The 13714-nt window shown below is 46.2% G+C and overlaps 1 protein-coding gene across 1 annotated transcript in view; it reads left to right on the forward strand.

The window, feature by feature from the left end:
• The first annotated feature begins 9443 nt into the window (after positions 1–9443).
• LOC129667189 (IgGFc-binding protein-like) overlaps positions 9444–13714 on the forward strand; it is a 31180-nt gene continuing 26909 nt past the window's right edge. Inside the window, exons 1-3 of the mRNA XM_055594684.1 lie at positions 9444–9450; positions 9760–9816; positions 13349–13698. Coding sequence (XP_055450659.1) covers positions 9762–9816; positions 13349–13698 — 405 coding nt within the window. The 5' untranslated portion in view covers positions 9444–9450; positions 9760–9761. The remainder of the gene's footprint in view (positions 9451–9759; positions 9817–13348; positions 13699–13714) is intronic.

Raw genomic sequence — 13714 nt, forward strand, 5'->3', positions numbered from 1 at the left:
ATACTAGGCAAAACCAAGATAGAAATCCAGTAGAGCAAACACCAGTCTTATAGCTTCATGCCTGCATCTTGGGCTCTTAGTAGCATCATCTCAATTCCAACAGCTGTTCCTCTTCCTCCAGCTCTGCTACTTAGAGCCAGTATGATATCCCCCCCTCTGTGGGCCAGTTCCATTCTATGCCTACAGCTTTCCTTGAGAGACATCCCATGGTCCTAGCATCTCCAACTCCCAACATTGCAACTTAAGTTTCACATTCACAACCCTATATAATGGAATTAAATGATAGCTCTGTCTGTATGTATATCTGCATGCCGGAAGAGGGCACCAGATCTTGTTATATATGGTTGTGAGCCACGGTGTGGGTGCTAAGAATTGAACTCAGGATTTCTGGAAGAACAGTCAGTGCTCTTAACTGCTGAGCCATTTCACCAGCCCCATAATGTAACTTTTTGCGTGGAATCTGACTCTGTCACTCATTGCCTTGGTTCCTGGGCCTTGAAACATGAACTTATTTTAACCTTGCCTACACAAATAATGTGTAGGATAAAAAGCTCAAACTCACTTCCAGGTTTTGAAAACCCAACAATGCCTGGACTCACCCCAAGCTCAGGATTTGGAACCCACCAGTCCCTACCCTGGAAGTCTCCATCCTGGAAAACTCCATTCCCAAGAAACCCTATAGAAGCCTGCCTCTCACTCAGTTATCGGCTGCTTCTCTCCCAAGCAGAGCCAGCCGCCCTCTTGTGTCTTTCCCAGTAAATCTCCTGTCAGAGGTTTGTTGTGTGATATAACTTTGCAGTATTCCTTGACTCCCAACTGCCAGGGCACCTTTCCCTTCAGAGCTGCAGCACTCGCATTGGAGAATCTTTCCCCTTATTATGGGGTCCACTTAAATGCATCTGACTCAAACACCAGGTCAATGCAGATGACAGAAATATATTGTAATCAAGCTGCTACTGATCAGTCAGGACCTCAGAACAGAGGGGATCTGAACTGCAACAACAAGCCAGAATATCACAGAATATTTAATCTTGCAGACTACAAACATCTGTGACTAGTTATTGCTAACATTTTTCCACCTATCAGGATAGGAGTTGGTTCCTGGGCCTGGGAACATGAATTTAGTTTAACATTGCCAGCAAGATGAAGAAGCTGTCTATGAGTTAGCTGGACTCAGACAACTGTCTCCTTACAACAGAAGCTGTTCAGCTTTTGGGGAGTTTCTAGCTCCCTGCTGGAGCTTGGGACCTTGGACTTAGTTTTCCCCTATTATTTAAATGGAGTCTGAAAACAAAATGGCAGTATATAGAACAAGTTTCTTTTGCTTTTTCCCAACACCCTCTGGTAGAATACTTACAGCCTGAACTTAGCAGCTCTCTGGAACCTTGGTGCAAGCCTCTATGATCCCATCACTCTTACATTTGCATTCTTTCCAAGCCAGTGCCATTTGGACAGTGTTGCCAAGTTTTGCTGCCATCTTGAAATATTTTCTAGTTGTTGTCCAATACAGCTATAGTCTGTGTACTTTGGGAAACACTTCCTTAGATGTTGCTTTTGAGCAAAGAACCCCTTCAGCAGCATTCTTTTGAGCAGAGGACCCCTTCAGCTGTGTTCTCAGTTCAGTCTCAAATGAATTTTCATTTGTACAAGCAGGGGCTTTTGATGAGTTAGCACTTGCCCTAAAAGCAGCTTTCCTATTGTCGCAGTGAAAAAAAGTTCAAGGTTTCTTCTTAACTGTGCTGATTCCCCTAACAATTATAGCTGCTTTCTCCTCAGTCTCATCTGCAGCTTTAAACTTGTCCATGTCCTTTCCTTGCCAAGATGCATACTTTTCATATAATTTTGCTCTCTTTGCTGAACTTTCTCACTATAAACCTAGATAAGAGCAGTGAGCAGTAATCCTAACACAGACTGAATGCTGCCTTGAAATTTCCTTGTGTAAACAAATTAGTTTGTTGCTTTTGAATTCAGCCTCACTTAAGTTCACAAGACACAGGGAGATTAAAAAACAAAACAAAACAAACAAACAAACAAAACCACAATGTGTAACATGAGCCTCTGTTTCAGTTCTGGTAGAGGCTTTGTTCTAAAATCTCTTGAAAAGTTTCCACTGCTTGCCTTTTGTCATCATTCTGGTTTTCAAACACCTACCAGAATGTTCTCTTAAGCTGTGTTTATAGCATCTAGGGCTTCTTTAGACTGCATTCTAAACTCTTCTGCATTCCTCCAGAAAATCAGTTCCAAAGGACTACCAACCACATGGTCAAGTTTGTCCCAGCAACAGCCCCAATTCTAGGTACCAATTTGTTTTTCATTTCTATGATAAAAGCAACTCATTAAAAAGTTTATTTCAGCTCACAATCTGAGGGACTAGTTTGTTGTAGCGGGGAGGGCGTGTCAGTGGGACTGTGAGAGGGCTAGTCGCATTGCAGCCACAGTTGGCACCTAGGGGCATGAGTGCTGGCGCTCAGCTTACCCCCCTGCCCTTTTCATTCATTCTGAGACCCCGAGATGGGTGGTGCCATCAACATTTATGGTGGGGTCCCAGACAGAATAAAAATGAATAGTTAAAGCACTCTGAAAAATGTCCCCACAAGCATGCCTAAGTTGTGTTTCCTATGACTCTAAATCTAGAAAAAGAATGTGTGATGTAAAATGCCTTCAGTTCTAGCACTCGGGAGTCAGAGGCAGGAATTCTCTGTGAATTTGAGTTCTAAGACAGCCAAGGCTATGTAAATAGAACAAAAAGAGCAAAGGACTAAGAAGAAGAAGCACTAATATTCTTAGAGAAAATTAACTAACAAAATCAGACATTAGATAATTCAGTATGGTCAGGTGGGATTAATTTCAGGGATGCAAGGATGGTTCAATACAATAAAAAATGGCCAACACATTAACAGAATAAATGACAGCACCACAAGATCATTTCAATAGATTCTAAAAGGCATTTGACAAAATCAACATATCTTGGTAAAGGACTGAACAAGGGCCAGTGAGATGGCTCAGTGGGCAATGATATCATAATGGATATTACTAAACATTGATGCAATTGAAGAGAACACCAAAATAGACATTTTGTGTTCACAGAAATTTGTGTTTAGAAGATGACACGTGGCTCAAGAAAATGCACATACAAAATGCCATACTATAAACCATAAAAATAATTTAATCTGATAATTTGTGACAACATGATGAAACTAGAAGACATATTACATGAAATAGTACAGACACAGAAAAACAAGGTACATTATAGGCCACATACCAGGTAACATAAAATACAACAAAATCAAAGAACTAAAATTCTTTAGGATATATTATCTGGCTCTCATATATAAGCTGTTACTCATCCAACTACATGAATATTAAACAACTCACCCCATCCTTACATCAGTGAATAAATCACAAAGTACAGAATTAAATGAAAATAAGTCATTGAAGTATATGGAATGTGGCAATAAAAGAGGGGAAATTTATAGGATGGATTTGGTGTTTACAGTAAAAAACAAAGCCTCAAACCGATAGTTTAATCTTCTGAATAAGAAAGTAGCAAAAGAAGGCCAAAGTAAACACAAGTCAAGCAGAGGGAAGGAAGAGTGGAAATTAATAAAATTAAACAAGACAAAGAAAATCAATGAAATAGCAAGAACGCAATAGGCTTCTAGGAAGATGGATGGACATGAGAAGACAGTGCAATCACCAAGATGGAAACTGAGATGTTACTATACACATACCTTTAGGTATTAAAAGCTGTAGGCGTCAGGTTCAGTGGTACACGTCTGTGGTCCCAGCACTCAGGGAGGCAGACAGATGTCTGTGAGTTCGAGGATGGCCAGGACAGCCAGGGCTGTTATGCAGAGAAACCCTGTCTCAAAAGAAAAAAAAAAGTTATATGGGACAGTTATATTCTCATACGTTTGACACATTAGATAAAACAGATAAATTCCTCAAACTCTACAAATAACCAATGTGAAACAATGTGAAAATCTACCAAAACTTTGAACTTCTAATTTGAAAGGGCTGGAGTCTGGGAAGATAGATGACTCAGCTGGTAAAGGGCCTGCCACACGAGCATGAGGACCTGAGATCGGATCCCCAGCACCCATGTAAAAAGTTGGGCATGATGGTACACACCTGTCACCATACTGCTGGGGTTGCTGGCCAGGTATTGTAGCCAGTCAGTAAGCAGCAGACTCAATAAGAGATTCTGTCTTACACCACATTCAGTGTTCTCTCCAGACTCACATACACACCTTCATATACACACATGCACATATGCATTCACACCAGGTAGTGTTAATTGTCATCTTGGCAGAGTCCAGAATTGCCTGGGAGAAGAGCCTCTGGAGATTCCCATGGGATTATCCTGATGGATTAATAGATGTGCGAAGACAGGGCCTCAGTGTGTCGTCCTGGCTGGCCTAAGACTCAGAGGTAACCTGCCTCTGCCTTCTGAGTGCTAAGATTAAAGGCTTGCACCGTTCCCTGCTAACACTTTTTCAGGTTGCTTTTGTCAGAGTATTTTACAACAACAACAACAACAACACACACACACACACACACACACACACACACACAGATATTTAGAGAAAGCAATTTCCAGGTAGATGAAGTATGAAGCTTTCCCAGGCTTAAAGAATTGTAAACAGTTTGATGTAACCTCTCCCAGGAAACAAAGAAAGACCATTCTCCAACTCAGTCTGAGACCAGCATCACCTTGACACCTAAACCAAAAACATGACAGAAGGAAGAAAGAGGTGGAGAGGAGAGAGAAAATTAAACAGTATGTTTCATGAACATAGATTTTAACATCCTTGGAAGTATTAATAAACTGGATCCAACAATATGTAAAAAGTATCTTAAATATATGCCATATCTAAGTGTGATTTCTCCCATGAGTGCAAAGCTCGTTCAGTATTTAAAAAGAAATTAGTGTAATTCACCATTCCAGCAAGATAAAGGAGAAATTTTCTGTGACAAAGGAATATTTGGTAATACCTAACATTCATTTATGATAGCGCTTTCAGCAATTAGAAATCAGAGAAAACTGCCACAATCTGAGGAAGACATCTACCAACAACTCTTACCTAGGATCATATGTAACAGCAAAGAATGACTGTTTCCCAGGTTAAGAAGAAGCCAAGGACTGCTCACTCTCACCATTCTTAACTTACCACACTGCTAGAACTTCTCCCCAGCTCAATGACGAGAAAACCAAGATATAAAAAATATTAAATAAGATGCAAATCAACTAGAAAGGACTAAACGTGCCTGTACTTTTGGATAAAAAAACTACATTCAACAGTCCCATGACCTGTTGAAAAACTGCTAAGATTAGTAAATCCAACAGGTTTACACAAAGGAGGGCCCAACATTTGGACAAAAATCCAAATGTATTTCTGTACACTAATAGTAAAGGCATGGAATCTGAAATTAAAAGCATATTGCCAAAAGCATATTGCACCAGAAAAAGTTAAAAATCATTAGTAAATCTAGCAGAATAAGTAGAAGATTTATATTCTGAGAAATTTTTAAAAATAGTGAAATCAAGATCTAAAGAAATGGATTGGAAAACTCAATATGGTCACAAGAAAAGACCAGTTCCAAAAAACTATACAGACTGATAAAATGAACTATATTTAAAATTAAGGATGTTTTTCACTCTTCAGAATATTAAAAGCCAAGTCATAGAAAGGGGGGAATATTTGCAAAGCATGTAACCGGCAAATGTTCAGAATATATAAAGAATCCATACAGAGATCCTCCCGCTTCTTAGGGCGGGGGGGGGGGGAGAGGGGCGGGAAGAATCATGCAGATCAGTAAGACAGGCAATGAAAAATACTGGGAAAGAAACTTGAATATTATTGAAATCCCAAGAAAAAGATCCAAATGCCCAATAAACACATGAAAATGTGTTCAACCTCACTGACAAAGAAACACAAATTAAAACCACAGGTCAGGGGCTAGAAAGGTGGCTCAGCTGTCAAGAGCACTGGCTGCTCTTGCAGAGGAGCCAAGTTTGGTTTCCACAAGGTGGTTCACAACCCTCTGAAACTCTAGCTCCAGGAGACCTGACACCCTCTGAGTGCCTCAGGCTCCTGGCCACATGTACTGCACAGACATATACTCAGACATGCATATGCAAAAATAAATATTTAGAACCACAGATCCACAGCACTACACTTTTAGGAAGTACTGTTATGGCTCTGAAGCAACCATAATGGTCACACATGCTGCCCGAGTTGAAATTAGTACTTTAGTTTTGGAAAATATTGAGAGCATCTAAATCTTAATCAAGTAACCTGGAAAATTTGCAAGCAGGAACTTCACCCTATTTTCCAAAGAAATTGTGTACATTCACAAAAACCCATTAACTAATAACAGCCCAAATGTTCGTGGATAAGTATGTTTTAATATAACTGAGTAGCATGTCACACTGAAAATGAACTATAGTTACTTGGGCAAGAAGCCATTGACTGAAAGTAGACAATCACAAAACAAGACAGACTATTTACACAAAATTCAAAACTAAAATAGCCTATGGTGTTAGAAGTCAAAATAGTCACTGCCTTTCAAGAGGCAGGGAGTGAATAGTGTTTGGGAGGGGGGATGAAGAGGGCTTCTGGGATTCTGAAATGTTCTTCCTGAAGACTTTACCTGGGCTTATAAAACTTCACCTGAAGATTATAAGGGTGTATTTATTTGAGATGATTTAATGAGCTGTACACATTTATGACTTGTTTACTTGTTAATATTGTATCTTATTTTAATCAGATACCTGAGAAAATAGACTCCTGGGTCACATCAGAATAGCTGTCTAGGGAGGGTAGGTGGGATTGGGAGGGAATAGGAAGGGGATACAGCTGGGATACAGAGTTAATAAAATGTAACTAATAATAATAAACAGTAAAAAAAAAAAAGAATAGCTGTCTATAAGGAAAGGAAAGTAATGGAAACAGAGTGCAAAAGAGTAAATGATTATGTGGTTAGGTAGAGCAAATAAACACCTTGGCAGGTAGAAGAGCTGTTCTGGTAACATCTCTTCCATTGCTCTGGTCACATTTCAAGTGCTCAGGGGCCACAATATCTCAATTGTCTACCACAGGCAAAGATGAGAAAGTGTCCATCATTATTAAATGTTCTGTCGGACAGCACGCGTGAACATAGTGGCAATCTGGAGAGGTAATTATAGAAAGACCATGAAAAGAATCTACAACTCACCAGCATTGAAGGTGTGCATGTAAAAGAGAGACCAAAGAAACACAAAATCAGTAAGTGATGTTACAGAAACCAAGGCAGTTTCAGCAAGGAAACATTGATGTTCGATATTACAGAAAGCCTGGAACCATGTGACAAGTACTGGCTCGTTGGAGAACCTAGAGCAGTTTCTGTGCATGTGCGTGTGAAAGAGCAAAGTTGGAGACTTCCAGACTCAGCTGGGCACAGTAAATCCTTTGCCCTCAGTCCTGCTTGTAGAGAGCCCAGACAGGTCAGAGGGTCCCCCAGGGTTTGGAATGGTATGGCCTGCCTTATACATAGTGGTTCAATGTAAACAGCCTTTGCTCAGTGTTCTTTGTGCAAAAGAACACTGCTATTGGCAGCATAGGTAGAGTTTTTTGACCATAAGGAAGTGTCCCTGTAGGTTATTTCCAGGTTTGTCAATGAGATTCCTAGGAATATAAATAATCTGGGGCAGGGCACCAGAGTGTATCATAACAAACATATGCTCGACCATGGTATTTCTGAGGTCTCCACATGTAAAGAATAGTGATCAAAGGGTAAGATTCTCTTTGGTTTCAGCCAGGGGAGACATTATGACATAGAGCAGTCTATGGAAAGGGGACCAGAATTATCTCTGAAAACTCACCCTAACGTTTTCCTCTAAACATCTCATTTCTCTGAGTATCTCGAGAGAGAAGAGAAGTAACCACAAAGAGCAGTCTGACATCTTAGTCTGCAGTCACTCTTCTTCCTTGGGAATCCTGGTATTTTCTCTTCCTGGCCCATATTTCTCTCTGGACCTCATTTTCCCAGCTCACAGAGGGGTTCCCTGAGTGTGCTCTGCATCTGTCCTGCCAAATTCCTCACTCTCCATAGCTGTCAGCCCCCACCCACTTGTTTCTTGTTATCTCTGGCTTCTGTCCAGCCTTCTATTTACACACTTTACTTTCCTGGTTGACTGGAGGGCCCTATCAGTACCAAAGCTTTATCTTTCCCTCTGAGAAAGTCACAGCCCTTGAGGGAGAAGATTCCCCCACCCACCCTGGCTTCGCAGAAGTCTAGGCCTCAGTGATAAGGGAGGAGGAGTGGGAGGGGGTATTGACAGATGGTGCCAGGCTTTGCAGCTGCTGTTTCCTGAGAAGACTCCTCAGCAAACAATGGTCCCCAAAGGGATCAGGAGAGTATGGCATGGGCCAGGCCAGTCCTATGAGACAGGCTGACTCCTGTCACTATGCCTCTTACTCAGCGACTTGGCCCCCATGCCTCATCTCAGACTGATTGCAGGGAAATGGAGAGGCACAGAGTCACTCAAAACCTATCCAGCCAGTCCCTTCTGTGGGCACAAAAGAAAGAAGAAAGTAAGAAAAAAAGGAGAGGGAATAACAAAACCACAGAAAGGAAAAAAAATCCCAAACCAAATAATTCCCCAGGAAGTGAAACCCTTGTGGTCTTGTGAAACCAGGAAATAGAGACCTCAGGCCTTCATTACACACAGCCTGAGCCCCAACATGCCACCCCACCCCTTTCCCACAGGGAAAGAGCACCCAGAACATCAAGAAGGCCAGCAAAGCTAGTTTTCCATGTTTCCTCTCCATAAGGGAGGAACCCAGGAGACCTTGATGGACTTGGGGTAAAGGTGTTATGATCCACATCACAGGCCTGGGTCAAGGCCTCAGACCCCTGCTCACCCCCAGATGCCTGTCCTCCACTGGTGATGGGAAAGAAGATATGGGATGGCTAGGAAACAAGGCTCAGCTTGAGACTGCAACAAACTAGACCCGGATATGAGTCCTTTACTGTTGTTTCTGGCAGGGGTCAAAGAAACTAATCTGGCCACTGAGCCAGCAAACATGACCAGTCACCACCTCCCATCTCGCTTTCATACCTTGCCCACTAGCCTACCCCTGCCCATGGACCCAGGACTCAACATACTGCTCCCCAGCTGTCTCCACAAGGACTACGCCCTTCCATGACTGAATTGATCCATAAGCTCTCAGGGTGCGGCCACCATCTGCTCTCACACCCCTCTCAGAACACAGGCCAGAGACTCATCCTCCACCCTTGGCAGGTCTTCAGGGCTCCCCATTCCACCTGGTTTGAGATCAGAATCCTCCCCCAGGAAGTTGGCATCATGTGCTTGTCAGGTGGCCCAGGGTGTGGCTGGAGGAGCCAGGAATCTCTACTATATAGCCTAGCTGGCAACCTGGTCCTGCAGCTCCAGGACCCTCGAAGGTGAGAAGGGATGGGTTCTCTACAGAAGCGGGACAACTAATGCCCTGTTCTGCATCTGGGCCCTAGGCTGCCTCTTCTACCTCTGCTCTCAGACCCCTGGATATCCAGTACCCCATACGTTGCCCTCCTTACCTCACGTCCAGCTGCACCCGCACCCCAAAGCCATCTGGTCCTATCTATTCAACTTCCTTCCCGCTTGAACCTTCCTTACACCCAGGTGGCTCTAGTCCGGAGACCGTCCCTCTCTCCTCTGGAATGCTCTCCAACTAGACAGCGTCCTCTGACCTCCTCCTTCTCTCCCTGCTGCAGGCATGGGATCCCTGTGGAGCTGGTGGGCCCTCTGGGCTGGAGCAGCCCTCCTGTGGGGTGAGTAAGATCAAGCCCCCATTCATGTCCGAGAAACTCTGCTTGCCCAGCTCAGCACCCTCAGTTTATGTCACCTCCACAAACCACCTCCCAGCGCTCCCCGCTCCCACAGGCTAACTTAAATGAGAAAGAGGCTGGCTGAAACTGAAGAGAGGTCCTAGGTGTGGAAGAAGTATGATAGAATTCATCTACACATCTCTCTGTGTGCCTCTGCACCCCCCCCCCCCCACACACACACACTCCGAGAAGCCCACAACCCTCTACTCTAGTTCTCACAGGCACTCTGGCCACACTCCTACAACTGCTTTTCCCCTTCATTTCCTCACAATAAACCACCAAGTCATATTAAGACAGAAACGACACAGATGGGGTAGAGATTTCATTTAAAATTTCAGCCAGCCAGTCAGATTTTCTTGAAAAATGCAAATGTGTGGCATTTTTTAGAAAGGCTCCAATCTTTTGTGTGAACAACCATCAGAAGCTGTTTCAGGTGGAGTGTGTGCCCCCGTGTCCGGGGTCGCCACCTGGACTGTCTCACACACTCCTATTCCTCCTCTGCCCTGCAGCATTAGAGTTCAAGAGCCCTGTGCAAAGTGCTCAGGCTCTGGGGCAGCAAAGGTCAGAGAGGCTTATGGATGGATGCTGAATAAGGAAGGAAGGAAATAGGAGCCAGAGGGGGGAATCCTTTCAACAGCAGGATGGGTGTGTCATAGGGAGGACTAGGTAAGTGGACCCACACTGCGTTTTCTTCAGGCTTGACCCAGGAGGCCACAGTGGACTCCAGAAACACTGGTGGGGAGGAATTCCTCACGGCCTTCCTGTAGAATTACCAGCCCGGGCACAGCAAGGCCTATCTCTGCCTCTTTATCTCCAGTCTGTCAGAGAGCACCACCTCTGTCTCCATCCTCAGCCAGGCCGACGACACCTCACAGAAGGTCACAGTGAAGCCTGGGGAGTCGGTCATGGTCAACATCAGTGCCAAGGCAGAGATGACCGGTAGTGGCACTTTCCGGCGTGCCGTAGTGGTCCACTCCGACCACCCCATCTCTGTGCAGGTTTTAAATGCCAAGCCCAGAACAGCAGAGCTAACCCTGCTCTGGCCTGTTGGAGCCCTGGGCACAGAATGCTTTGTGCTCACACCCCCTGGCATCTCTGCCCAGCATGCAAAGGAATTTGCTGTGGTGGCTGGCAGAGCAAGTGCCTCAGTTACTGTCAGCTTGAAGGCAGCAGTGACTTTCCAGGGCACTTTCCATCCAGCTGGTAGTGTCTTAAGTGTGACTCTGCAGCCTTATGAAGTAGCCCAGTTCCAGAGCGCAGCAGATCTCTCCGGGTCAAGGGTCACAGCCAGCAGCCCAGTGGCTGTTCTTTCTGGCCACAGTTGTGCCTACAAGCACACAAACTGCAACCGTTTGGTGGAGCAACTGCTACCCACATCTGCTTGGGGAACCCACTATGTAGTCCCCCCACTGGCTTCCCAGTCCCGCTATGATCTGGCCTATGTTGTAGCCAGCCAGACCACAAAGCTGACCTCCAACCATGGGGGCATCATCGGTTCTCGAGGTCTCCATATGGGTGATGTGATTGAGTTCGAGGTCCGGCCAACCTGGCCACTCTACCTATCTGCAGATGTGGGCATCCAGGTGGTGCTGTTTGGCACAGGGGCCACAAAGGGCCAAGTTACGTACGACCCTTACCTAGTCCTGATCCCGGATGTGGCAGCCTACTGTCCTGCCTATGTGATCAAGACTATGCCAGGCGCTGACGGTGTGGCGCTGCTGGTTGCACAGACAAAGGCTACCAGCCTGCTAACCGTGGATGGGCAGGCATTGGGAGAAAAACTCACCTGGGTGCCTGTGCCAGGCAGTGAGTTCTCCTATGCAGAAGTGGACCTTGGCACTGCTGACAAGATGCACACAGCCAGGGCTTCCACCAGCTTTGGACTGCTCACTTTCGGGCTGGCCCAGGCTGCGGGCTATGGGACAGCAGCTGCCTGTGGCCAGAGTGAGTGGTGGGAAATGATCCCTGGCCTTGTCCTCCTGGCCAGGCCTTCCCTACCTATTCTCTTCAGCTTCCTGACTTAGTTAACCTTTCTATCCTCCAGGGCACCCTTCCTTAATTCCTCTCATCCCATCCCTCCCCCTACAGACACTGACGATAAATATTCGCCAACAAGAGTGACCCAAGGCACGACCACCCACGGCACTGCATTAGGAAGTGCTGTGCAATGTTTTGGTTTGTGGTGAGGTTGTAGAATGGAAACCAGGGAGCCAGGATGGAAGGCTTCGGGAGGGGCTGGTCGATGTTCTGATGCCTCAGCAGCTAGCACAGCTGGAGCTGCTGCAGACTGCTGCTCTGCACCCCCAGGTAGGAATGGTGCTGCTCAAAGTTGGAGGGTCCAGAGACAGTCACCCGGAGGACCCCGGGACGGGGCGGCTCTGCATCCAGCCTCCCTGCGCGCTTCCTGCGCTTCGACATAGTTAAGGACCAGGACCCGGCCCTGGGTGTGACTTCAGGCTCAGCCCGCTCAGAAGCTGCTGCCAGGGAGCTGTGAGGACACAAGGCCAGAGCCAGAGGGCCTGGGGCTAACCCCAGCAGTGCCTGCGTGGCCTTCAGCCTGTCACTCCAACTCTTTAGGCTTCGGTTTCTGCGGTCATGAAGTAGGGGCAAAGCCAGACCTCCCCCTGCAACATGCCTGTGGTGAGAGTAGAGCAAAGTCCTTAGATCAGCTTGTGCGGAGAGATGAGGGAGGTGCAGGGTGACCCCCTGTTGTGGGTGGGAGGTCAGAAAGAGAGCTCTTGAGGGCTGGAGGCCGACCGGAAGGGCTGTTTCTTCCCAGATGGTCTTCTTCAAACTGGGAACCTAGACCCAGGGGCTCCTTATCCTGGAAAAAAAAAAGCACCCCGTTTCAAGGGACACTTGGGGTTTAAATATTAGAACGGGGGGTGGGTTTAGGTTATTAATCATATTAATTATATAGGTTCAGTTACAAACCTAACTTATGCTTTAACTTGTCCAAATATGGCAATGTCTCCCTCAAATTTCTATGAAGAAACTATCACTGTCAGACCCATATGACAGGACACTGAAGCCAGAGCACTTGAAATAATCTACCCAGTGGCCCAGACTTGGTGCTTGGGCTAGGACTTCTCCTGAGGCCACCTCTGCAGCAGTTGTCTCCATAGCCCTGAAGATCCTGTCTTCCATTTCCTGCCCTTTGGCAACTTCTAGCTGATGGGAAGATAAGGAAGTGGGGAAATTGAACTATAGACAGTTTAATGTTTCAGGGGCTGCTCCTGGCCCTTCTCCACTCCTGCCATTCCTCGGGGCCACGCTGTGTTAACCTGTGGAGACAGAAACCCTGAGGCGACAGGAAGCCCAGAGCAACTCTCTCCACGAGCCTGCGAGCCTCAGTTTCCACGCCCATGAAAGCGTGGTCGTGAGCCGACTGTGCGGAGTTGACACGGTAGGAGGCCCCAGGTCTCTGACCTCAGGGACATCTCTAACTCTGCTTCCAACTCTCTTCCCTCCCCAGCCCGGCTCGCCCCAGCCCAGGCTTCCTGCCACGGCATTCAGTGCACACCTGGCCAGCGCTGCCAGATGGTGAGTGGGAAGGCCAGGTGTGTGGCAGAGTCCACAGCTGTCTGCCGCGCCCACGGCGATCCCCACTACACCACCTTCGACGGCCGTCGCTACGACATGATGGGCACCTGCTCCTACACCATGGCCGAGCTGTGTGGGCAGGATGAGACCCTGCCGGCCTTCAGTGTGGAAGCCAAGAATGAACACCGGGGCAGTCGTCAAGTCTCCTATGTGGGCTTGGTCATAGTCTATGCCTACAGCCACTCTGTGTCACTGGTTCGTGGGGAAACTGGTTTCGTCCAGGTAAGTGTTCAGAGTT

This window comes from Psammomys obesus, unplaced genomic scaffold, assembly GCF_907164565.1.
Source record: "Psammomys obesus unplaced genomic scaffold, mPsaObe1.curated_primary_1811, whole genome shotgun sequence".
NCBI classification, from domain to species: domain Eukaryota; kingdom Metazoa; phylum Chordata; class Mammalia; order Rodentia; family Muridae; genus Psammomys; species Psammomys obesus.